The sequence below is a fragment of the Adiantum capillus-veneris genome, chromosome 29 (assembly GCF_014529385.1).
Source record: "Adiantum capillus-veneris isolate H3 chromosome 29, ASM1452938v2, whole genome shotgun sequence".
NCBI classification, from domain to species: domain Eukaryota; kingdom Viridiplantae; phylum Streptophyta; class Polypodiopsida; order Polypodiales; family Pteridaceae; genus Adiantum; species Adiantum capillus-veneris.
In genome coordinates this window covers 48,096,337-48,123,828 of record NC_140959.1, presented here as the reverse complement: position 1 = coordinate 48,123,828, position 27,492 = coordinate 48,096,337, and the positions used below count along the sequence as shown (strand labels likewise).

At 43.5% G+C, this 27,492-nt stretch overlaps 1 protein-coding gene across 4 annotated transcripts in view; it reads right to left on the bottom strand.

The window, feature by feature from the left end:
* The window catches only part of LOC147419153 (transcription factor TGA2.3-like), a 36,623-nt gene extending 9,974 nt beyond the window's left edge, over positions 1-26,649 (bottom strand). The window contains exons 1-9 of one of the 4 annotated variants that reach the window (XM_086506341.1): positions 26,595-26,649; positions 26,134-26,228; positions 16,328-16,431; positions 16,176-16,252; positions 15,887-16,087; positions 15,717-15,797; positions 15,114-15,173; positions 14,964-15,041; positions 14,837-14,879 (exon numbers count right to left, since the gene is read on the bottom strand). In XM_086506341.1, coding sequence (XP_086362467.1) covers positions 14,837-14,879; positions 14,964-15,041; positions 15,114-15,173; positions 15,717-15,797; positions 15,887-16,087; positions 16,176-16,252; positions 16,328-16,431; positions 26,134-26,210 — 721 coding nt within the window. In that variant the 5' untranslated portion in view covers positions 26,211-26,228; positions 26,595-26,649. Of the gene's footprint in view, positions 1-14,836; positions 14,880-14,963; positions 15,042-15,113; positions 15,174-15,716; positions 15,798-15,886; positions 16,088-16,175; positions 16,253-16,327; positions 16,432-26,133; positions 26,524-26,594 lie in introns of those variants that run through there. The other 3 variants (XM_086506342.1, XM_086506340.1, XM_086506343.1) reach the window with 3 other exon arrangements.
* Between the last annotated feature and the right edge of the window lie 843 nt (positions 26,650-27,492).

Sequence of the window (27,492 nt, the reverse complement as noted above, 5' to 3'; positions counted from 1 at the left end):
CCAGTGAGTACTGGAAGGGAACCAATCTGTCTATGTGGAACCCATGCGCCTGAAACCATGATGTGATCTCCCCATACCAGCATGCTGTATCTCCCTCCATGGCTAACTGTCAAGAGGACTCAAGTGCAAGCATAGTTGACACGTACGGTCACGTACGACGGGTACACGTACGAAGACGTGCGGTACTAATCGAACTAAAAAAAATTAGACGTACGGTGACGTAACGTACGATGCAAAAAAAAATCATGCGTCTTACACATGATAGATCATATCAGTCATGACATCGACCTTAGTACTTAGTACCAGGGCTAGAAACAAACATTTTTCCTAACCGATCAAAATAAGGGAAAATTTGAGTTTTCAGGTCAAAATTTGAAGCTTTTGCCGGTAATTACACTAAAACTTGTGTAAATTTGCCGGTTTTCTTAGAGGCAAGCTCAAAATCTAACCGGGATTTTATAATTTCAACCGGTTAAAATACACTAGACCCCCGCTTTTTTCTAACACTGCTTAGTACTAAATACTTGTAACTTAAGTCTTAAAAGTTAGAACATGAAAGATCTGTCCATGGACATTGGAAACGGCAATGTCCGAAGAAAGAAGAATCATGATCTCCAAAGTGGTGGCGGCCATAGTAGATCCGCTACCCAAGCCTCGTCGCACATAGGTCATGGTGGTTTGAGCCAATGCAACCATTGGGCTCTTGTTCAAATGCAGTCGAGATGCAAAACATTCCCACACCAAAAATCGCCCCGCAAAACCAAAAAAAAAAAAAAAAAAAAAACAACAACAACAACGGACGACTCATGTACGGAACGTACGAGTCGTACGGTACGTTACGGAACGTCCCGTACGTCGAACGTGGACAACCCTGAGTGCAAGGCGGGCATATCTGTCTCTGGGAAGTTCCCACATGCGGTGTATGAAGGAGACAGATCTGGTGAGCGCCTCAACCACTAGTGGGAAGGTAGCTAGCTCTGCTCATACAATACCACGTGGTACTGGAGCCTTGGCTCTAATGAGCCGCGAGATCATAGAGACCAGAGGCTTCTCCATGTCCCCCTATCCATCACTGCGGCCTGTCCTCCCGTGATGATCTAGTGAAGGTCCCCAAATCTCAGCTCCATAAAGCAATGCAGAAGCCACCAAAGTGTCAAAGAGCCAAAGCTTCGTCCAAGGCTCCTGAAACTGAACTGTAAACACATCCTTTCCAATCTACCCAATGTTGCATGGGCTCTGGTCAATCTAGTCTCTGCTGCCCTCCTCAATGAAAATGCTGTCCCACTAAAAACCACTCCAAGGTAAGTGTAAGCATCTGTATACTCCACCGTCTCCTGGCCGTATGTGAATGCGGGCGCTGACCTCCTGATCCACTGTGGGGTGGTATTAAATACCATGACCTTGGTTTTACCAAGGTTGACGGACAAACCACTTTCCTGGGCAAACCTATGCAAAGCATCCAAGTGACGTTGCATCCCCTCCGGAGAGTCGGAGATCAACACAATATCATCAACATATAACAATAGTGGAATCCATGTCCCTGCCAGTTGTGCACCTCTATCACCATCTCTCTCAATGTAGTCAGAAACCTCATCCACATACATACCAAATAGAGTAGGAGAGAGCGGGCAGCCCTGTGGAGAACTACACAGCATCAGAGGATTCGGATCACTTTGGCTCGACATGCACGACGCCCGGTCAGACTACTAACCATGGAGGAGATTGATGAGATCCGCCAGCGACGATCGATGCTGGATCTCTTGTGATCTAGCTATCCCAGCTAGCTGCTTAGCTGCTTAGTTCACACCTAGCAGTTTAGGATTCCTTAGTATTTTATTTTGTCATTCTGTCATTTTATCATCTTGTTACTATGACTTTGTATCAGATCCACCAAATTGTAACTTTCTGGTATCATAGGTCACTTTGACCTTTTGAAGACGTTAATGTAACATTTCATCTCTCTCTCTCTCTCTCTCTCTCTCTCTCTCTCTCTCTCTCTCTCTCTCTCTCTCTCTCCGCAACTCTTAGGCACAATAAAGATGCTCGAAGAACACGTGTTGGTCCAAGAAAGCAAGATAACTACACTGGAAGATCGTGTGACGGCCCAAGATGAAGAGATTGCGTCACTCTAGAAGGCTCTCGCCGAGGTACGATCACAAAACACACTTGCAGAGGGAGAACTGCAACCCTCAGTAATAGAAGAACTCAACACGACTAAAGAGCAAGTGCGGGCCATCAAAGAAGGGGAAGAGCAACACAAAGAAATGATGACTTCTTGGGTGGATGTTATCACAAAGACTCAACAAAAGGCAGATGAGGCCGAGAAATGGATCGAGTTGCCAAGAAAGGAAAAGGCAAGGAAACAACGTCCACACCCACCATTATTAACCTAACACTAGAAGAGGAGCAAAGAAGACGTGTGCACGCTTTACATGTGAGAATTTGCAGCCTTAAAGACAAAGATAATGTGGACGAAGAGGTAAAAGAACTCATGGCTTTGATGGGGGTCAATGAGCCGATGCACACAAAAGCTTGGAGAGTGGGCAATAAAAAGAAAAATGGAAGCAATGGGGAAACCTTGAACGAAAGGGCACTCATCCTTCGTTTTCCCTCCATGGAAGTGAGGAAGGACTTTTTAAAGAAGAGACCAGCTCTTAAGAAGACGGGCATCTTTCTCAGGGATGACCTTACCCTCTCGTAGATCACTCATATGCAGGAGGTAATGCCGGAGATTAGAGCGGCAAGGGAAAAAGATAAGATTTCCTTTTACCGAGATGGAAGAGTGATGATATTGGAGCGACACTCCACATGACGATGCGAGACCTACGGGACCACACTCAAAGTTGCTACCTGGAATTGTAATGGATCTATGCGCCTTGATATGGATGCCTTTGAGGATAGTTTTACTGGGAGGACACCGTCTTCTACTCTAGGACACATCAGGCCCTTGGGCAGTCTATGCCTCACATTAGTGGATACAGATGGGAGACAACCTACAGACAGGAGACATGGTCAGAGCACATAGGGCAGGGCTCAAGGGGAGTGGCAGTGTTATTCAAGGAGGAGCTTCACTCGATGATACATATAGCCCGCAGGGATGAGCAGGCTACGTACATGTGGGTGAGATTGAGAGCAAAGACAAGCAAGTAGCTTTACGTTTATATTTGCTACTTTCCCCCGAGCACGTTAGTATATGCACCACCCAAAGGACAGTCTCTATTTTCTATTTTGGATGATGACATATAGGAGTTCTCTAGAGATGGTGACATTATCATCCTAGGGGACTTCAATGCTAGGACTGCACATCACCAGACAGTATTTTATGATACCTCAGAGAAGATGCTAAGAGAGTTGGTTGGATGTTGCAGACGGGCCTGTCTAGACTATCACAGGATGTGGAACATACTAAGTATGGACGACACTTGATAGACATGGGGACTGCGCATGGATTGGTGTCACAAACGAGAGCGCATAACAATATAAAATATACTCGGATAAATAGAATTTATCACTTAATACTGAAGCCAAAGGATATAGACAGAAATAAATAGAGAGAGAGAGAGAGAAGATCGACACAGTACTGGGGACCAGAAGATGCGTTGGTCCCCCCCCCTTAATGAGTATTCTTTTATTCACGGAGAATTCGTATACAAGCACGAGAACCCGAGGAAACCCCTCCGTTCTGTAATCTTAGACCCCAAGGTCGTGCTTTCCCGTAAAGGGCTTGGGCACAAGGCCGTTCCTTCCCGTAAGGGACTTAGGCGCGAAGCCGTACTTTCCCGTAAGGGCCTTCCCGTAAGACAGGAGATTCCTGCAAAACAAACCACACAAACACGCGACAACAATTCATATGGCGAATCCACAATAGATACCTGTCGCTCTTGCGCGGGTAAAGTGACTTCCATGCTTCGTAGTCTCACGATCTCTTGCAGCAGAGTCTTCTCTTGCTGATGTTGGTACCTCCCGTGAGTGAGGGCATGTGGTGCTTTTATAGCTCCCTGGCCACGACACGAATAACTGCTCGCGTAGAGATCGCAGCTGTTTTTTTTTTTTTTTTTTTTGACGCTGTTCTACCCGAAATAGGGAGAGAGAATTCGCTGGCTAGTTTTGTTGCTTTATCTTCTAAGTGGCTGCCCACTTATTAAGTGGGCGGCCGGCATATTTTAAATTGGTCTGAACCTGCCCAAATACTCAATAAAACCTTATAAGTTAAAACCAATGCATTTAACAACACTTCCCAGGCATCCCTGGATGCAACCACATGCATGAATGCAATGCAAACATAGATTCCTCGCGGGAAAGCGTCTGCCTTCCCGCGATTGTTCCTGCTTTTCGTAAAAAGCTTCATTGAACCCATCTTTATTCTTGTGCTTGCGTTCTTACGCGTATTTTCTTACTCAGTTCGGATTTCCTCCTTAGACCCTTGGTGTGTCCCCTTACCGATGAACCTGTCACCCATCTTGTGACTCATCAGGGACCACCATTACCTGGTCTTCTCCCACCGAACTAACAGGCCAACTCCCTCACGGTGCTTCTTGTCACCCATCATATGACACACCAGAGTTGTCTGTTTCCTGATGGCTTTTCTTACAGATCTGTGATTCCTTAACTTATTAGTTAACTTGTGCACATTTCTTAGTAAGGTCCTAATTCTAGAAAATAGAAATTAGAAACAAAATAGTTGTCCTCAACTGTAGAGGTCCAACTGAACTGCTGGGGAGAAACCGGAAAGATTCCAAATCTTACTCAATGGTGAGTTGAGCTAGTCCTTTCTCAAAAGAGAGCTTAAAAATTAATTTAAATAAAATTCAAGAATTCAATACTTACCTTATCGGTTCATGTCCTTCCTCTAGTACCTCGAGGATATCCTTCACCATTCATCAATCTTACGAGCCATGTAAAAACTCGTCATTCGCGTCTTTCCAACACATTGGAAGTTTCCTTATCCAAGAATCTGTTAACTCAATTCCACCTTCTCAATCCCGAGAAGAATCATCCTCCTAAAAATAAATTTAGGTCTATGTCCTTGAGCATAACCTTGCGCTATTAGTCCTGAGGATATTAAACCTCTTGTGTCCTCCCACATAGGGAATGCCCAAATCATAAGAGTATTAATCTTGATGTCTTCCTTCACAAACAAAGTGTGTGATCACCTTAAAGAAGGTTCTTGTTTCGGGCCGTCGCTCAACGTAGGCGGACGGTTCCAATCCGAAGATTCCTTGTGCACGGCGCACTTCCTTCCAATCTTTTCCTCCTTGCAAGCATCAATGACGCCTTGCAAAATCTCAAGCAGATAGGATTCTAGCCATAGCATTTTCTGAACGTACGTTCAAACCTAGTTCACAATAGAGCGAACCCTCTTTGATTCTCAGGGATGTTCTCCCATATGTAATTCTTACTATTTTGAAACAGTTTTCTTACGAACAGAATAGTTCGAATTTATTCCAGCAGCGTGTAAATGCTACTTGACCTGCTCATGGAGAAACATATACCGCAACCAAAAGTTGATACTGTAATGGTAAAAGCACATAGCGTAACTCAATGATCAACAACCATTAGAAAACCTCTTCTCCATAGAGAACTCAAATTCCTTCTACCAAACACATCTAAAATAGAGATTCTCGTGTCGGAATATCCTTGCGCGCAAAAAGGCGCTCAAGAGAGTATAACAAACTCTCATCCAATTCCTTGCAATAGGTCTGGATCTTCGTGTGTTATCCATGTACCCAAAGGTGTACATAATTCTTAAGCTGAGAGTTTTGGTGAACCTGGGAAATTACCTTCCCTTCGTAAGATCCTTAGAGCAAAGACGCTCAACTTGACAATCCCTTGGCTCGATCTTAGAGCAAAACCCGCTCATCAAATAATCTAGGATTTCAATCCTTGGATTCCTTGAGCACGAGCCGTAGCAGTCTCTTGCTCCTTTACTCATAAAGAGTGTTCATTCACTTGTGCGAAAAGCACTACTATATCTTTCCTTACCGGGTAGGGGTGTTGGTTCATAAGGTACTCAAGCTTTCCTTTGCTGGAAAGCTCAGAATGGTTCCTTCATAATTTCCTACCCACAATAGCAAGTAATTTGTTGGAGAACCAACGGATACCATATCAATCATGGACCTTCCGGATGGTTAAGCAAAGCAGTTCATTGTATAAAACAATGTTCTGACTCAACCTTACTCTCATAAACACTCGAGAGTGATTGTCTTGGTTAGACAAGTGCATATCTCGTGCATAAAAGCAATACGCAGTTGATGAGTTTCTCAAAGATTTAACTTTGATCAAAGACCTGTCCTCTCACTTAAAGAGTTTGAGGGTCTTCTATTCAAGTATTCAGGAGTTAGATTGAATTCCCTTACTCCAAACTTTCTCCGGATACCAATGTATCCTTCGAGGAGAGGTAACAAAAATTCGTTGTTTCTGTGTTCAATGGTTTCCGTCCCATTGTGGGGATTAGATTCTATGTACACTGAGGTGTACACTTCAGCTTGTACTGCTGACTCCACCATCCGCTACAAAGTATCTTGCAGATGCGTCTACAAAATTCGGGTAAGTCTTTCTTCATCTTTCCTTCCTCATAGAGAGTCAAGAGTGGAGCTACCTTGGCAGGAGTGAACCACTACTTGCTTGGACTCGCTCGTATTTCGATTGGGCAAACCGATCCCAATCTTCTTAGATGCCTTCCTCGAAGTGTAGAGAAAAAAAAATTTGTCCGAAAATTTAGCCTTGAATTGAATCCAAGTCTTGTTGTAAGTTCCTTGCAGAGCTTTGGTATACCACCAAGTACTTGCAATCCCCTTGAGGTGTTTAATCACATGCCTCATCTTCGACGCTTTTTCAAAAATTGCCGTTTGCAAAGGCAACTTCAAACTTGTCGAATCAAAGCGGTAGCTTTCGGGGCATCTTCCCTTCCGTCAAAAGTATCAAACTTGACTGGAACTGTTCCTAGGTCTAGAGACCTTCTTCATATCCTTCCCGGAATGACGGGATTTCATGGCTATAGTTCTCGATTGACGTTCATGGATATTTTCTGGATTCTGAAGAATCTCGAGCATTCCGCTCCTTGGATTCTCTAGGTTCTTGAGCATCATGCTCTTGTCGCCTTCTCAAAGAATCCCAAGCCTTGTGTCGACTTCTTGCAGAGAGGGAAAAAAAAAAATCCAACTCTGCGAGCTTTTCCTTGCAGGACTTACGGTTCCGCCTGCTTACTTCTCTCTTGGCTTGTCATGGCTTCTTCCCGTATCTTCCCAGAGTCGTCCTTCTTTACTAAAAAAGAGAGGAGACCATGCTCTGATACACTGTCACAAACGGGAGCGCATAACAATATAAAATATACTCGGATAAATAGAATTTATCACTTAATACTGAAGCCAAAGAATATAGACAGAAATAAATAGAGAGAGAGAGAGAGAAGATCGACACAGTACTGGGGACCAGAAGATGGGTTGGTCCCCCCCCCTTAAAGAGTATTCTTTTATTCACGGAGAATTCGTATACAAGCACGAGAACCCGAGGAAACCCCTCCGTTCTGTAATCTTAGACCCCAAGGTCGTGCTTTCCCGTAAAGAGCTTGGGCACAAGGCCGTTCCTTCCCGTAAGGGACTTAGGCGCGAAGCCGTACTTTCCCGTAAGGGACTTAGGCGTGAAGCCATACTTCCCGTGAAGGGCCTTCCCGTAAGACGGGAGATTCCTGCAAAACAAACCACACAAACACGCGACAACAAGTCGTATGGCGAATCCACAATAGATACCTGTCGCTCTTGCGCGGGTAAAGCGACTTCCATGCTTCGTAGTCTCGCGATCTCTTGCGGCAGAGTCTTCTCTTGCTGATGTTGGTACCTCCCGTGAGTGAGGGCATGTGGTGCTTTTATAGCTCCCTGGCCACGGCATGAATAACTGCTCGCGTAGAGATCGCAGCCGTTTTTTTTTTTTTTTTTGGCGCTGTTCTACCCGAAATAGGGAGAGAGAATTCGCTGGCTAGTTTTGTTGCTTTATCTTCTAAGTGGCTGCCCACTTATTAAGTGGGCGGCCGGCATATTTTAAATTGGTCTGAACCTGCCCAAAAACTCAATAAAACCTTATAAGTTAAAACCAATGCATTTAAAAACACTTCCCAGGCGTCCCTGGATGCAACCACATGCACGAATGCAATGCAAACATAGATTCCTCGCGGGAAAGCGTCTGCCTTCCCGCGATTGTTCCTGCTTTTCATAAAAAGCTTCATTGAACCCATCTTTATTCTTGTGCTTGCGTTCTTACGCGTATTTTCTTACTCAGTTTGGATTTCCTCCTTAGATCCTTGGTGTGTCCCCTTACCGATGAACCTGTCACCCATCTTGTGACTCATCAGGGACCACCATTACCTGGTCTTCTCCCATCGAACTAACAGGCCAACTCCCTCACGGTGCTTCTTGTCACCCATCATATGACACACCAGAGTTGTCTGTTTCCTGATGGATTTTCTTACAGACCTGTGATTCCTTAACTTATTAGTTAACTTGTGCACATTTCTTAGTAAGGTCCTAATTCTAGAAAATAGAAATTAGAAACAAAATAGTCAAATTAGTTTCAATTGGCCATCTTGAATGGCCTACAAAGCTTTCCCTCTGCGAGAGGTTTTACATGCTTTCCACACAGACATGGAGCCAGTACAGTGGATTATGTCATGGCACAGCCGAGCTTCATCTCTAGTGTCCAAGATCTCACGATTGGATCAAGACCTGTTGGTGTGGCAGTGGATCATGCCCGTGTGTCGATGACCATCTCTTTCCAGTTTCGTGTAGCACACATGCCACGGGTAGCAACCCCTACTCGCTACACCTTCACGCGAGAGACAGACTTTGTATACATAGATGGGATCTACACACGCCAGTGCACTGAGGAGCTAGGGCGATCTCTAGAGGAGCTTACTACTATACTGACACAGACATTACATGATACAGCAACAGAGGCATACCCGCACACCCAGCCTGAGCAAAGACGACGTTCTCGGAGTATGCCCCAGAATAGCTTGTATGATGAGGAATGCCGCGAGACAAGAGCCAGACTCCAAAGGGAGGTGCTTTTGGGGGACATCACTCACAAACAGTCACAGATTGACTTCCGACGCCTAGCACGACAGAAGAAGAGGGCATTTCTGGCTCAACTAGAGTAGGATCTTTACCAACTATTCTTGAGTCAGGACTCACGTGAGGCACGGCGACTCTTTCATGAGCACTCCCCCCACACCTCTATAGAGGCCCGGGGCCAATACACATCATCTTGTACACAGTTCCTGGACACCCGCCCCTTCCCAACCCCCCTGTGATCCATGCCCACACACGTGCTTTTTTCACCAGTGACATGGTGAAGAAGGCCATTGACAGGATGAGGACTGGGAGAGCATATAATCATGATGGCTTAGTGGCTAATCATTTCATACATACCAGAGATCTACTCGCAAAGCTTCTAGACTCTAGCAGTTATGTTCAACCGAGCCATGTGTGATGGGCTTGCCTGATACTTGAAGCCTATCTACTAGTATACGTATCTTCAAGTCAGGAGACCCTATGGAGCCTGGAAACTATCGCACTATCATGATTGGACACACATTGACAAAGCTGTATGCATCCATTCTTGAGCAACAGTTGAGTAAGAAAGAGGGGATACGCGCAATCGGGCAGGCAGGATTCAAGAGAGATTTTTCTACTCTTGGCCATATCATGACACTCAAAACCATTATTGAGGAGGGCAGATCACATGGGAGACGGATCTATTGTAGCTTTGTGGACTTGCATTTGACACAACAATTACAAAAAAAAAAAAAAAGGAATAATTTAGCGATTCATAAACGTTTATACATGGGTGGAAAACTTGAGCAGGAGCTAAGAAGAGCGCAAGGCGAGAATAGAATAAAAATACTTACATCAAAAGAGTGGTAGTAATCAAGAATGGGCAAGATGATGGGACATGGAGATCTAAGGATTTCATCAAACATCTTTGCTCCGAATAGGAAAAAATCTTTTGTTGGTAGAATATCTTCCTATCAATGTACACGTTTACATGCATGTGCTGCAAGAAACGAAAAGGAAAGACTTCTGGCCTATTGTTGTTATCCACGTTGGGTGTAAGGGAAGGCTTTAACTACTAGAGTTGCATATCTTAAGTGTTGACAAGGTGACACCTTACCACAGGCCTCTAACTCATGTTGAAGTCCACATAATCCTCCATATGGGTTCTACCTCAATCGGCTTTCCATTTTGCCTACGACGGCGACGCTTGGGTGGTCGTACTTGACTTGAACTCTCTAGGCCTAGAGAGAGCAAACGCCCACTTGCTTCCACCAAATGCTTTAGGCTTTGTGGCTTGGCCTTTGTGGTTGATGCAGTTGACGACTCTTCTCTGACCGTTGGAGAGAAAACAGTTGGTGCTACACAAAATTTGACAGATGTGAGAGTGTTGATGCAGTTCTCAAAAGCAAAACTCACTGTTATTTCTTCACCTCCTCTGTTGGCACTCATTGACAAAATGCTTTGGTTGACAACAGTGATGACATTTCGTAGCCCTCCCACTTGATGCTCTGGATTTGTGATTAGCACGAGCAATGCGAGATGGCGAGCTTACCTCATAGATATCGACGACACTACAACCTGGCAGTAGCATTTTGATGAAGGCCTTGAGTGCTTCTACAGTCTTCTCTTCTTCAGTCCCCCAATTTGAAAAATCTTCTAGCTACTCTTTCATCATTGACGGCATGCATGGCTACTCTTTGTTGACTGAAGGTCTTTGCAAAGCCCTCCTCGGTGGGGCACCAAATGAAAGGCGGAAGTGCAAAACAAACCCGGTGGCTTCTACACCAAGACTATGCACGATGGCCTCATCATGAGAGATACACAATAGGGGCACCACCTAGCAAGATATGCAGCTAGGACGCATACATATACACAATCAAACATGCAATCAAAAACAATTTCAAGATCCACGCCCAAGTGTGGGATGGGTGGTCGAAAAACAAGATGAGAGAAATGGTGAGTGAGTGAGAATGGGTTTGCTACTAGGGCATATAGTAAGGAAGATAATGAGGTAAGGGAAACATGCAAGTATGCTTACTTCTCATACCAGAGGTGGCAAACCCGCACACCTTAAGATGCAAGTAGCAAGATGATAGGAATATGAGAGAGATAGAGTGTGTGTATGGTGGAAAATCCACACACCTTAACATAAGAAAAATGGAAAGAACAAGCATAAACCATACTCACAATGAAGTGTATTTCAAACGACACAAGGTATGGCACCAAGATGGAATGTGTTGATTGCTTACAAAAGATGAAGACAATGTGTAGCATAGGGAAAGAAGATGAGAAGGGAACAAGACCGTAGGAAGCATAATGGAGGGATGGGAGTTGATGGTGAGGAATATCATGAGTATAGCTATCATTCTTCTTGAAATTGTGCCTTCAATCCTTCATTATAAGTGTGTGGAGATATGGCGCTCATTTTTGTGCATGGTGATGGTGATGGTGATGGTGTTGTGATTATGTGATTAGGGTTTATGCTACTAGCATGTAGCACAAGGGTGTGTATGTGTAGGTGTGTGGATATGTGATAGTGTGCATATGGGATAATGTGTGTGTGTGTGTGTAGTGTGTGGTCTCCGTTTACAAAAGAGAAGGCCTCCTTTTATAGGCCAAGATAATGATTAGGGAAGAGATTATGAGCAAGAGGAGTTATTATAGAGTAGCCTCAGTTAGAGGCATTCCCCCAATGAGAGAGCTCTGTGTGCCTTGCTTTTATAGGCCAAGAGGAGTTATCACAGAGTAACTTCAATTAGAGGCATTCCTCCAATGAGAGAGCTCCGTGTGCCCTGCTTATTGATCAATTTCCTCCTAATCGCCTTCATCATGGCGAGCTGTCTCTCCATGCCACCTTCTATAGCTTGAGTCCAAGAGCTCCCTTATAATATTTGAGATAATCTTGACAAAATAAGAGAAAATACAACAATAATAGAGAGAAACCTATAAGAAACTGGTGTGTGTAGTTGGATAACCATGACTTCTTCCCAAGTGGACAGATAGGCTCCACCATTTCAGCCATACCTCCCAAACCGTAGCTCCAAAAATTATAAAAAAATAGAAGCCAAAAGATCAGCTCAACGCCTACAACTTTTTTGTTCAAAATTGTTTCCAATTCGGAATGAAAAAGATGGAGAAAAATCCCACAAAAATATCTGTCCGTCTTTTTCCTTCCAGAAGTCTTCCGGGTGGTCCCTCTTGACTTCATGTGCAAATGTTGTGTGCACAAGTGAATTATGCTTGAATTTGATAATATTTTGTTGACTCCAACTCAATAATTCATAAGATTCTTCTCCCTTTTACTATTGACTTTTACTCTTCACCTGTAGTGACCGTCAAGTAGTGACCGTTAGGTAGAATCAACATCCAATGATTTTTTTCTTTTCATAGCATTTGTTCCTACCTCTCCTTATTTTGAGAATCAAGTGTATACCAAGAGAGAGGTGGAGCAAAATTTGAAAAACGGCCCTCACCACCAATGTGGTTTCTTCTGAACAATCTTAATGAGGATGGTTTTGATGGTTTTATTATTTCTTTCAGCCTCTCCATTGAATCTGGGGTAATATAGCGTTGATTTCTTGTATTTGATTGAAAACATCTCCATGAGAATTTCCATTGTATCAATAATGAAATGAGTCTCCTGGTTTGACACTATTTCAATAGAACAACCGTAGCAACAAATGGTATTCTCATAAATAAATAAGACAGTAGACCTATCAGTGTTATCTAGAAGTGCTTTAGCCTCCACCCATTTGTTGACATAGCATGTAGCCATGATGATGTACTTGTTCTTTTTAGGAGTTACCTTCTCGAATGGTCCCATGAAGTTAAGTCCCCGTTTTATAAAAACTCCCAGTGGCAGAACTGGAGTCAGTGGTGCCATATCAGCTACTGTAGGTCTACCCATCCTTTGTCATATATCATAGGTCTTGCAAAAAGTTTTAACATTAGCCATCATCGATTGCCACCATAACTCTGCTTGAAGGATTTTCTTGTATGTGATATAAACTGAAAAATGGACGCCTGCATCACTATAATGTGCCTCAGTGATAACCTGCAGTCGTCCCTTCAATGGCACACATCGCCAAAGTACACCATCAATACCCAATCTATAAGCGCTCCAATAATAATGGTGAGCTTCAAACTTTGAATAATTAGTACATTTTTCTTGTTTTGAGACCAATCTTCTGGGAATTTGCCTAGCTAAAGGAAATCATACACTTCTTTCCATTTTGGATCTAGATCTTCCTTAGCTGTGCTATGAAATAATTCAACATCCACTAGTTCATCTCGCAAGGATGTTTCTGAATAGCCTTCAGTGCTTCTGGAAAGAAAATCAACACTGCAATGTGATGTGCATGGCTTGTGGAAGACCTTGAATTCAAATTCTATTAGGAACATCATCCACTTGATTAACCTTCCTTGTATAATCACTTTATTAATCAGAAACAATAAGATCGAATGATCAACATAAAATTGGAATAACTTCCCCAATAGATAATGTCTGAATTTGGTTACATTGAACACCATTGAGAGTGTCTCCCTCTCTGTTGTTGAATATCCTTATTCTACTGAACTGAATTTGCAACTGGCAAGTAGACTGGGTAGTCTATCTTCCCAACAATATAGCCCCCATTGCCATTTCAAAAGCGTCAACATGTACATGAAATATAATATCCCAATTGGGGCTGGCAAAGAGTTGGCTTCTTGCTGATCGCATCTTTCAAGCATTGGAAATTTTGTTCACATTCTTCAATCTAGATGTATTTATTCCCTATCTTTGTGAGCTCATATAGGGGTATTGTACCCAAAGCTAGACAAATGCGCAGACAACAGGAGATGGGAGTACCCACAGAGCTCATTTAGGGGATCATGGTATTATACAGGTCTCAGAGGTCACTTTGGCCTTTTGAAGATGTTAATATAACATTTCATTTTATCTCTCTCTCTCTCTCTCTCTAGATCCTTAAGGTCTCTTGGGATAGTTTCCTATGATGTTAAAACTCTCTTCCTTTTCTTCTCCCCCCCCCCCCCCCCCCCCTCCCGGCGGTTAGTTTGGTTCAGTTTCTGTTTGTGCTATTGATTTCTCACTTGGGTGTCCGAGCTTGTTACACATTAGACAAGCTCATGCAGCTTGTTTTGTCCTACAAACCTGACCTACGACCCTAATACCCTTGTTCATTGAAATGCAACACCGCTAGACTAGCACTTCTATTGCCCACTAAAGACCTTCATAAAAGCTCAGATTACAAGTGTGGATGACTTCTAGTACCTCACGTTTTGATTCCATGCTTGAACGCACACAAAACTAGAAGAATGAGCAGGCAGATACAGCTGCAAGTAATGTGAACATGATTGGTACCAAAGAGAAGCTAGTATATATACCTAGATGTATCCAGGATATGCCCATATTCACCTCTAATGGAGAGTGCAACGTATAGACTCATGGTAGTCATCCACAAGTCCATCATGCATGATTACTGACTAAATACTTCCACATCCCCACTAACATCGTCAGTGCCCAATAGTAAACTTGTTTCTATTTAAGTAAGCTGCATGATTATGAAAATAATCGTTCATTAACACATTGTGAATGATAATAAAGTCCTCCCAAGTAATTACGACAACAACTCTGCACATATATGTTAGGAAACACAGAAGTTCCACCGAGGGTGCTTCTTCCCCACATGCTTCACAATTGAACAAATTAAGTCTGAATCTTTTTATATCCAAGTCAATAGGCCTAATGTACACACACGCACACGAGCGCGCACAAAGAAAAGGTGTACCTGGATGACTGTGAGGTCCCGAGGAGCCTCCCATCATCACTCCCTAAGAAACAATTAATGTTATCGATGGCTTTAGCTTAGTTCACCAGAGATTAGAAAGTGATGAAATAGCCCAACAATAGCATACCTGTTGCCTCACTCGCTCAAGCTCTTGTTCGAGCTGGTTAAGCTTCACACGGCTGGATTCCAGCTGCTGAACGTAAGCCTGTATGACAAGTGAGTATTTAGTGATTGCCCAGGGTTAGTTATAATATGCACAACTCACAGAAAACGTCACCTTCTTCCTCAAGCGACTTTTGCGTGCTGCCTCACGATTTTGAGCCAAGCGGCGTAGAACCTGCAGAATGGATGACCTGGCTGTTGATGTAAACTCAACCGAAAAACAAAAACAAGCATGCAAAATGATTGATGTGTGTAGTTACAAGAAATGCAATAACGATACGCATTAGCCCACAACGAATGAACAAATATAGACGCCGACAGATACCCTGTATGGATGCAAACATAGGCACCCACAATAGATGAATACTAACTATACTTGAATCTACAATAAGCTACTGCCATAGATGTACTAGATACGTCATGTTCAGCTATGCACCTTCCTGGCTGCTGTAGATGTGGTTACAAGGCTGATAAAAAACCACGACCATAAAGAAGACCATCCACGAGAGAACCATTCATGGTATGAGATGTTACGAGTCTTAAACAAAGTTCAAACACTTAACCCTTCATGGTATAAAATGTGCAGAGTCCAAACCAACAATTGACTGTAAAATGATGGTTGGTAACCTAACAACTTTCTGAGCACACAAATTTGTTTACGAAGAAAATGATTACTGGTTGTAAATGTGGAACACATTGGAAATTGGGACAAAAATACCTTAGAGTCTGTGACCTTCCCACGATCATGATCAGAAGAGAGAGATGCTAGCACGAGGTCACCTCGAGATCGATTATCCAGCTGAAATAAAAAAAAATTAAAGTTATTACAAATGATCGTAAGGAAACCAGAACCCCCTGTACCAAATTTAAAAGTGACCTAATGCTCACCCTGTCATTATCCTTCCCTTCTCCTTCCATACTTGTGGAAGTTTCTGCTCGAGGACTATGGTCGGGCCAGCTTTGGAAGGGTCTTCCAGGAGGTGATTCAAAGCCCATCTTTTTATTAGGATTGGAAGGTCTATTTTGTTCAGATTCTGACTCTGAGCTGGCTTCAGATAAGGAGCTTGATTGCGAGGCTCGCCGATTGTCCTACCAAATTTTAGTAGAAGAAATGCAACTCTTCAGAGATCAGAATAAGCACAAAAAATAACGCTAAGGGCAAAAGCCTAAATCATACCTCTTGCCGAGGGTTGTACTGAAAGGGAATAATAGGAAGTGCACTAGAAGTGCCTGTGTAATTTGTTGGGAAAAACCCTGTACAGTTGATTGAGATTAAGAAAATGGATATTTGCGCGTAGTAATAATTGGAAAAGAAAAATACATTCCTACCTTTATCAAAGAAACCTATTCCTTCAGCCAACCCTACATTGACTGGCTGATTGATTTTACCAATGTCGCCACCAATATCTGCACAATTCGGATCTGCGATATTTCTGTAAGCCAAGAAAACTCTCTCTCTCTCTCTCTCTCTCTCTCTCTCTCTCTCTCTCTCTCTCTCTCTGTACAACCCTAGAGACGACCCTGTGCCTCCCTCAGCCTCCCTATGGGCGAGGGGCTGCCCTAAGGGGGGTGTTAATCTCTGCGATGCCCTATAGAAACTCAAGCCACCCCAAAAAAAACGTTAGCCTCTGCCCTGCCCTGCACGAACTCAAGTCAACCCTAGCCTTCAGCAACTGGCCCCGAGCTCAAGCTCTCTCAGCAAACCACCTCGCGCAACAGCAATTGCAATCCCTTGCTCTGTAAATCCGAGCCAAAGGTCTGCAAACCCACTTGAACAACAGCAGCCCATCATAACGAAGCTTTGTAAAACCCTTTTGAAGTGTTAATTAGGCCTGGTTTATAGCTAGGCCATACTGAAGCTAAATCTCATCATGAATACCCCAAAGGTCATTGCGAGGAGTCGGCCTAGTTTCACAGCTGTTGTAGCGGCGACGAGCAAACGCAACTGGATCGAACAACTTCAAAGAGATGTTGATCAACTTATGGAAGAGAATCACGACCTCAAAGCGCGCCTTAGAAAGCTCGAGGCAAGCTTCAACTCTATGGTCAATCTTGCCGCAGACAGTCAAAGAAGTTGAAGCCAAAGTCACCCAAGCTCACTCTGCAGCCACTGAAAAAGTCCAGACCTGTGTGACAACGGAGTTTTGAGGACAGAAACTTCAAGAAGAGAACTCCCTCAAGGTCCGGATTGGTGGGCTCCCCTCACCATGGTGCACCGCCGACGATACCCTTGAAGAAGCAATTATCAAGCTCAACAATATTTTGCGAACAATCAACATCAAGCCGAAGCCATTTCTTGGATCAATGACACACATAGGCAAGTTCCACCAGAGAATCGCCTTCTGACTTTCAAGGACAAAGAGGAGCGGGTGCAGCTGTAGCGCCAAACCCACCTACTCAAGGGAACAAAGGTTTGGATTGCTGAAGAGTTGACCACGAATCAACTCAAGATGAAAAAACAGGAGCTCAAAAAGGTCCACGAAGCACGAAAACAAGGTAAATGGGCAAGCAATATACCAAGGGGGTAAGGCCATCATCCAGGAGTTTCGAACTCTGAAAGGGGCTCTCCCCTTACCCGACCACCTAGGTTTTGCTTCTTTTTTTTTCCACCTTGTTGACGGACCCTCAGTCCTTAACTAATATGTATCTAATGCACCGACTTAGAGGGTCACACTGTAATGATTTTGTCTCTGGTCCCATGGGTCATATCTGACCTCCATGGACGATGATTCAATCTCTCTTTCTCTCTCTCTCTCTCTCTCTCTCTCTCTCTCTCTCTCTCTCTGTGTGTGTGTGTGTGTGTGTGTGTGTGTGTGTGTGTGTGTGTGCACGTGCGCGCATGCAAGAAAAGGGGTTGTATTATATGCCTTTGGAGATGCACAAGGGCCTATCACCCAGAGGAAGTACAAAAGTGGGCTAACAAGGTGTGAACTTGATATATATATATATATATCAAGGTGGTCTATATGATGAATGTAAAAGGAACCACTATGGGGGTGCATAATGCCATGTGATGTGGCCATTATCGACGGAAAAGAACTGACGATCTCGCCCATCTGTGAAGAGAGACGCATCAACGCTGCTCCGCTACCCTGGAGGAGCCGGCTGAAGAATCCCATTGACCGCTAAGAGTATGCAGCAAACTCTGTCCAAATGGCTGTCAAAACAATGGCCATAGGGGAGGATTGAGAGCCAAGAATGTGGGCAGAGTGAGCCTTCCACATGGTCTAAAGCGTGATGCTGCATTTCGTGGTGAAAATGTCACGTGACACATCCAACCCTATGTATCCGTGGACAAGCTACAGAAGCATGACCAAGGTTCAGTTCAGTCAAGTCAGTCTAGAGTAGGAAGTGATCTAGCACTTTTGTGAGTCTGTTCGCAGACCGTGCATGACCAGAGATGCATATCCTTTGGTTGCACACAACACGATTATCAACATTACCATCAGGAGCAGTTTCCAGTGCATAAAACCTATTTGCCCTATTTTTGACATTTTTCACTTATTATTTTTAAGTGACTTTTGTTGGAAAGTAGGTAGGGCAATTTTGCTAAGTTTAAAAATATAGAAACCTAGCGCTAGCACTTTTTGGCAGAAGAGGCAGCAAGAGCACCTTGCTCAACAGGCAACTTCTTAGCAAGACCAACACCCGCAATAGACCTAGCGTTTTCAGCCATCTGAGAACCTAGCGTTTTTGCATCAGATCAACCATTCTTGGCGACAGCAAGATCAGCAAATCCTCTAGCGTTAGTAGATTCCCTCGCAGGACAGAATTCAGCCTAGCGTTTTTGGAGCAGAATACAGATTCAGCCCAACGATTTTGCATCAGCCTGATCCTCAGTGTTTTTGTAGATCTTCGTGACGAAACCATCAAGAACATCAGTGTTTTCAGTTTTCAGCAGTCAGTAACCGGAGTCGAACCCCCGAACCTCGCAGATCTCACCTTCCCGCAACAGATCCTCGTCGCACGGTCACATTCCGCATAGTTTGCAGATTCAGCCTGGAAAACGCAGATTTCAGCATCTGCGTTTTCAGCGCGTCGGCGTCGTACTGTCGTCATCGACATCGTCACCGACATAGAGTCAGAATTCAGTAGATAAAGATTTGCAGATTTCAGCCCTTAGCATTTTTCAGATTTCAGCCCGTCTCATCGTCATCCTCATCGTCGGCAAGTCCAAGCATTGTAGAGATTTGCAATCATAAGTAGACCGCTCTCGCCATAGAGAGTGGGGCCTTCAGAGGAGGGTTTGACAACATTCTGGTGTCATATTCTTCTCTCTCTATCTCTCAGTCTCATGCACTTCCATTCACAGTGTCCATTGCACTCTCTCACTAAAGGAACGGAAGCTCTCCCTTCCATATGCAGAAACTGTTTCCAAGGCTTTCCAAGGCTCTGCCCCTGGAAACAATCCGCATACTATGAGCTTCACAAGCACTGCCTTGCTCTGCATCTCTGGATCAATAATCCCCGATCCTCCCTACTCTTTAGGAAAAATGATAGTGTCCCAATAAACTCGTGGTCAAGTGTCAGTAGAGCCATCCATGCCACCCCACAAAAAATTGCGTACAAGGCGCCTTGAACGTGCCATGCCCGAGTGAACAATCACGCAAGATGTGGTGAACCAAGTTGTCGCAAGAAGAACCCGATTTATCACAACGGCTCTTCCAACCAAAGACAAATGCAAGGATGACCAATGGCAAAGTTTCTTCTTGATGGACTGTAGTAGATCCATCCATGCCACCCCACAAAAAATTGCGTACAAGGCGCCTTGAACGTGCCATGATGCCCGAGTGAACAATCACGCAAGATGTGGTGAACCAAGTTGTCGCAAGAAGAACCCGATTTATCACAACGGCTCTTCCAACCAAAGACAAATGCAAGGATGACCAATGGCAAAGTTTCTTCTTGATGGACTGTAGCACGGGTTCAAACTGCTACTCAACGACAAATCAATCCCGACATGGAAACCCAAAAATCTGCAAGTTTGCCCTTTAGGTAGCCAAGTGAAATTACCATGTGCACACTAGTGACTATCTTCATTAACTCCTACTAGAAAGCCAAAAGACTTGTGCCAGTTTATGAGAGCACCACTCGCGCCATGCAGAAGGTAGCAAGAGCATCCGGTAGACTGTCCAAGGTGGGTGTGTCATATCGAACAAAGGCTTAGTGTCATTAGCATAATCCTGATCCAACAAATCTGACGATTCAACCAACGGCATAGCAAGACCTCTCAGTTGTGGGGTTCTCTGGAGCAAGAAGAGGGACATGCCCTCTGCAAACAAACAGAAAGAAGTAGGCTGCCAAGGGACATCCTTGGCGAACCAAACGAGACGAGGAAAAAGACGTCCAATGGATAGTGACAGCACTGGAAACAATACGGTACAATGCAAAAGCACCTCTGATCCATTGCAAGGGAAAACCTATCCTCTGAATAGTGCCCTCCAAGAAACCCCAATCTACCCACTGCAAGGAAAAACCTATCCTCTGAATAGTGCCCTCCAGGAAACCCCAATCTACTCTATCATAAGCCTTCTCAAAATCAACAAGCATGCAAGCTATCGGCTCATCTATCTGACGAGCCCACTCGATTTGAAACCGGCCCGTAGGGCGGTAGGCGTTGGCTTTCACCCGAAAATCTTTACTTAAACACACACACAGAGCACTTTTGCAAAGAGAACCTGCGACGGGAGTTAACACTTGAATACACACACGGCTCGGAAGCTAGAATGCTCCGAGCAGACGCCGACAACCTGTAGGCCCCAAAATTGGCGCCCCTTTCGGTATTTCTTTATTCTTTAGGAGGGTAAATTACAAGGTAAGGTCCTGGGAATCCTTCACGTGTATCCACCTAGATACCATTTGATTTGGCCAAATTTCGGCAACATAACAGCCCCAAAACTTGCGCGAAACCAATTCCCCTGCTGGAACTCGCTTGCACTGTCGTATACCCTCTGATTCCTGTCCAAAAAACAGTAAATTCAGCACGCTGTATTTACTGATTTTTGACCTGTTTTCAGCCCCAAACAGTCCCCTAACTGTCCTTTGCCAGTGGGGCACGATTCCCAATGATCCTGGCGTCCGTATGGCTGAAAAACAGTCAAATTACAGCGCATACACAGCGCTGATTTTGCACCTGTACGGTGAGGTTATGACCCTCACCAGTGCCTGCTTTGGAGTAGCAGTTAGCTACCCCTGTTCCTGCTCAAGGAGGCTCTTGCCTCAGCACAAAAGCATGAACCCACACAACTGTACATCAGTCAAATGAGTAGCCCTCTTGTGGGGCATCACATAACTGCACGTAGGGGAGAGAGAGAGCAGTGTGTAGTGTGCAGGGCATCACTCCTAGCACCACACTGTACATGAGAGGGAAAGAAAGCACTCCATAGCTCTTAACCTGTGACAGGTTGCAAATGAGGCCTCTCCCAGCATAAAAATCAGCGCCCATTTTTCTGCAAGAGGAAAGTTCACCAAAATGTGACACTCGGCGCATTTTCAAGCATTTTCCCGTTTCGGGTTCGCCGCTTAAAAATATCCTGACCGGTTGCCCAGTTGACTTCGCGGCAGAGTTATAAAATGTTCCCCTAGTCATACCGGAGGTAATGACGCGAACACATTTCACGGCCCAAAATAGCAGTTCCCTAAATTTTAGGAGATGCTTCCGTTGGGCTCCCACTGGTCTTCTGACCACCTATCCTCATTGGGACCGCATCCAAAAGTGCAATGTGGCCCAACTGTCGGATACTTTTTGTTGGAAGTCCCACCTTGACTTTACGCCTTAATTGAGTTCACTTCCTAGTATCCACCAACTTGCTAAGTGCGACGGGGGGACCTATATGATCTTGCTCTGAGCCTAGACATCCTCTTACCATACGAATTCCAGTGCCGACCACTTCCCGTCTGCGGGTGAATCTACCGTTCACATTGGCCATACAATGTCCGACCGTTTGCTACTTCAAAAAGAGGGTCTCAAAACAAATAAAATAAACCCCATTGGAAAGAAACCAACAACCAAGGTTAGCAGTTGCCACATCTCTGTGACATGGTTAATAACTGCCACGTCCTCGTGACACGATTGCTTCATAGAAAGTGAAGATGGTATCTAAGATCCAGCGGTCCTACATAAAACCTATATACGAAGCATGGATGAGATCGGGCATTAAGGGTTTCAAGCGCATATTGATCATGCGAGCGAAGATCTTATACGTAGAAGACATGAGGGTGATCAGTCTCCACTGTCAGAGGGACGATTCATCTCCACCTTTTGGTATAAGAGAAATAAGTCCTGAACACATAGAGGCAGGCATCTCTCTTGTGTCAAATATGTTGCAAACCTAAAAGCATAACGGGGCTGAGAGCATCTCAGAACCTCAAAAAGAATTGTCTAGTCAATTGGTCCTCTCCGAGACAAGAGGTACTATCAAAGCCAAACACTGCGATGTTTAAAATTCTTTTCTTCTTTACTTCTTCTTCTTCTTTGCTGCTGCTTCTTATTCTTCTTCTTCTTCTCTCTCTCTCTCTCTCTCTCTCTCTCTCTCTCTCTCTCTCTCTCTCTCTCTCTCTCTCTCTCTCTCTCTCTCTCTCTCTCTCTCTCTCTCACACACACACACACACACACACAAACACAAACACATACACATACACATGCACATGCAAACAAGAAAATACGACATGGTTCTATCATTTGGCACACACGGATCTCTAATCTTGGTCTACCAGCTAGACTCTGAAAGTGGTGCACAAGCTTAAAGTGTCCTTGCAATCGTGCTAAAAAAAAACCCAAGCATATAGCTTGTAAGTTTAAAAATTGAATGTGTGTTGTTTTTTAAGAGTTTAAACATGAGACCAAACCTCTTCTCCAGCTCACAGAATATCATCTGTAAGCTAACCAACAATAAACAAATGCTCAAAATAATCTGAAGCAATGTCAAGGACCTCGTCAAGATCTGTATGTAATCTGTCTGCAGAATCACGTAAGGCTCTAATGGAAGTCCCCTTTGTAGAGGAAATTTTCAAGACTCAAGTGCAGAGAAACCGGGGCATGATCAGAGAGCACTATGCCAAGCCAAATCGTAGTTGTACCACCAAATGCTCAAAATAATCTGAAGCAATGTCAAGGACCTCGTCATGATCTGTATGTAATCTGTCTGCAGAATCACGTAAGGCTCTAATGGAAGTCCCCTTTGTAGAGGAAATTTCAAAACTCAAGTGCAGAGAAACCGGGGCATGATCAGAGAGCACTATGCCAAGCCAAATCGTAGTTGTACCACCATGAGATATTGCCCATGCGCCCACATAAAATATGTCTAATCTCTCTAGCAAACAACCTGATTGCTGTCTAAAACCCCACGAAAATTGCAATGACTGCGGAGTGCGATCCACAAAAGAAATATGCCAAGCATCAGTGCCAAAAATTGCCAAAAGGAATCTATCCCAAGCATCTCTCACACAGTGCTACATATGGTAAGAATGGGGGTTGAATGGCGTGCCAATCGTCAATGGTCTCTACATTGTTGAAATCACTTCCGACAACCCATGAATCCACAAGAGGCAATGCATGTACAATCTGTTGCTCACATTGTTCAACTCTCTTCCAGGCTAAATGTTAGGTGCAGTTAGGGAGGATGGTGGCGTGCAGGACGAGCCATGGCGAGCGAGGAGATTGAACGAGAAGAAGAGAGAGAGAGAGAGAGAGAGAGAGCAGGAGTTGATAGAATAAAAGACACGCTATGTATATAATTTAAAATCCCTTATACATATATAGAGCAATCTTACCATGCAAACTAAAAGTGTCTCTACATGCCTTATGAGGCGGTTCCCACGGATAGATAACCGAGGCTAGGGCTTGAAACCTAACACTGAAGTGGGGGCATAGATGCACATCACACCAACCAGGGTATCACCAATATCAAGAGTAACCCACATCACTCTACCATGTACTAGAGTACCATGGTCACAAACACAATGGTGCCAACGGGGTCCCACAAAAATGCATACACCAATGCTAGAGTACGTCAGTCCAGTCGCAGTTTCCCATAATGTACGAGAATCCCCAAGCGGCAACTTGCCACATCTAAAACAACCATCCATACATAACTTGTGCTACTGCACAAGAAGGATATCCACATCTCGAGAGCGCAAATCTCTACGAAGCAAATTCTATCTCAGACCACTGATGCTAGTGTGATGCAAGCCATTGACATTCCGACTGACAATATGTAAATCCATATATCAACCAATGATGAAACTAAAACCTCAAAAGCATACATCAACCGTGTTTACGGCTACAAGACTGAAGATCAATGTTGTGCTCTCTTGATCCCTGGCCGAAGCCGTGGAACAAGAGCTAAAAAAGTGTGGAAGTGGTCGTCAGAGCTGTCTTGCAGCAAAGGAGCCATGAGTTGTAAACCATGAAACAAAGCAGTCAAAAGAGCATCCCAGAGTGGAGACTACTACTGATTATGACCACACTCGCATGGTGAGAGGGATCGATGCAGTATGGTCCATGGACAAAACCAGCGGCGAACAGTAGCAGTCCTCTGTATGGAGCCACGGTATGGCTCCTATGCTCTGTACCAGTCTATTTGTAGCAATGCAAGATGGAATGCAACCTGCCCAAGTCTGGATAGCCTACAAGGTGTGGCGAAGAACAAAATCCATAACTGAAACTTCTCTCCATGTCTCTGAACTAGTAAAAGATAGGAAGGAGAGCATGGCACTCTGCCTACTACCTAGAAGAGAGTGTGCCTTCTATGCACGTCGTAAAATATACAGCCGAACCAATAATAGACCAATGCTGTCACTGGTGTACTCAACTCTAGAAAACTGCCATGCTGGAGGCATAGAATGTTGTGTGAATCGCTGCCTTGAATTATGGCAAGGACTAGGACGCCAAGTTAAGCAAAGCAAAGATGGTGATGGAAGCTCATGTAGCAATGACATTCAATGCCACTGAGGTTGAGGCTCTCTCTCTCTCTCTCTCTCTCTCTCTCTCTCTCTCTCTCTCTCTCTCTCTCTCTCTCTCTCTCTCTCTCTCTCTCCATGATTTTTTGCACAAACAATTGTGTGATACAAAATAGCTGATTGACTGGCACATTGCCCAGCATACGAAATAAACAAGGCTCTCATTGTAGATACCCTCTTGGCACTCAAGACTAAGCAGGTACCAAGAGCTTCCTCACATATATGCGGTGATGTTGAATATTGGTTTCTATTCAAGCCAGAAATCTTCAAATTCATTACATAGACTTCCTCAAATTAAAGTGCACCTGGATGCACCCAACAGGAGCCCAAATTTACCCTTAAAGAGGTGCAAATGTCAGAGGTGTCAGCTTTGAGCAACGAAATTGAAAATGAAATTTCATAGGATGCTCTGTGCAAGCATGTAATTAAAGCATACACAACAGGTAGATCCACAACTTGGGAAGGTAATAATGGAATTCATATGGCCACATGCTATTAACGAACAAGTGGAGAATTTTCTTGACGGCAAAATGGATGAAAGAGAACTTTGTACAGGTGATCCTGCAATGGAACGCATCCTTAGCATTCAAAGCTTACAGCATTTAGAGTAATCCAGATTTCACTTAGTTGAACATCTTTCTTCAGTATTGACGGTTTTGAGCAAGTAAAATCGTTTGTGCATTAGTTTGTTGACTGCTCAGTTCAACCAAAATTGCAATAAATCCATCAAATTTTTTCCTTGATGTTAGGAACAAGAGAAAGAGCAAGCAACATGGCAAGCTGCAAGCTCATTCACACAGAGAACAGGACACGCGGATCATTGATTATCGAAGAGCTTATACATATATTAAGCTTTTCCTTGCAAACTTAACTAAAAACTCTCCGTTGATCTAATCCACTCCTTTGCGAGAGGCTCTGCTCTCAAAGGTGAGTCCCCAACTCAACTATTATGATGTCTGGATGTGCAGTAAAGAGGGCACAAAATATGGTCCCATTTCAACCTACCATTCATAATATGCACTGACAAAGCAGTATGGATCCACATATTCATCAAAAACAAAGCCAAGCCGTTTAATCTCATTCACTTAAAAAACATTTACAGAGCGGAAAAAAAAAACCCTTAATCCTTTACTGTGTGCTTCCATAATAAGCAGAAAATAGAAATAGTAGCTTACAACGATGGCTGAAGGAAGCTCTGCATTCCGCGGCCGACAAAGCTCGGCATCAATGGTTCTTGTCTGCCGTTAGACATCGAGTCGTCTCACCATGCCTGGGAGATGCAATCAGAAAAAAAGATCCACCTTGGTGTTCACTGAAGTGCAGGGAGGCAAAAGCCCTAATTCAAAGGAAAAAGAAGCCTGCAGGATTCTCTCTCTCTCTCTCTCTCTCTCTCTCTCTCTCTCTCTCTCTCTCTCTCACACACACACACACACACACACACAACCAGGGAATGGATGGCTAGGTCATAAAAGCCTCTCTCTGTGAGAAGGGCTTTCCTAACAGAAAAGTGGCTATGGCCGAAAAGCACCAAGCATAACAAAATTTACATAATATATGACGACATGTACATAGAACACACGTCTCGTTTGAAAACTTCAGAGAAATAGACTTTTAGTTTCAGTAGTATTTTACTAACCAGAGCTGATCTTTTCAAGCTTTGATGGGAAATTGAAAAATGAAATGTCACCCACCCCACCATAGCGCTTTGACAGAAAGAGAAGATGATTAAGACCACCAAATTTTTTAAATGGATAAGACCCCCCTTTTTAATTAAAGTGAAAATCAGCCCATAATAAATATTGCTAAAAAAGGCCCACTTTCAGTAGATTTTTAGTGGGTGAAAATGATCTAAATTTATTCACTTAATTTGATTTTTAAGTGAGTGGAAGTGATTAATAATACCCACTTAATTTGATTTCAAGTGGGTGAAAGTGATTAATAATACCCACTTAATTATATTTTCATGTGGGCGAAAGTGCAAATTAGCTGAATAATAATTGTGTAAAAGACCCACTTTATTAAAGTGGACATAACCTTTTTTAATTAAAGTGAAAATTAGCTGATAATAATTGTGAAAAAGACTCACTTTAAGTAGATATAACCCTTTTTTAATTTAATGGGTCAAAATGATCAAAAAATGTTCACTTAATTGGATTAATTGGATTTTAAGTGGGTGAAAGTGATTAATAACCACCACTTAATTTACATTTTCATGCGATTACCAATATACACTTTTTAATCAGATTAACAATACCCACTTTAGAATTAAAGCTGAAAAGAAGATGGATAAAAATGTGAGAAATTAATAATTATACCCACTGATAAAAAGCTGTAAAAAGCACAAAAAAAGAAAAAAGAAGAAAATACAAATAGTGAAAGTAAATAAATAATGCCAAAAGTGATAGCAACCCATTTGATTGAAAAACTTTTTGGCTGTGTCTTTATTAGTCAAAAGTTAATGAAAAATAAAAAAGATTTCTGGCTATTTTAATTATTACTCGCATTAGTTTAATTAATTAATCGAGAAGCAGAAA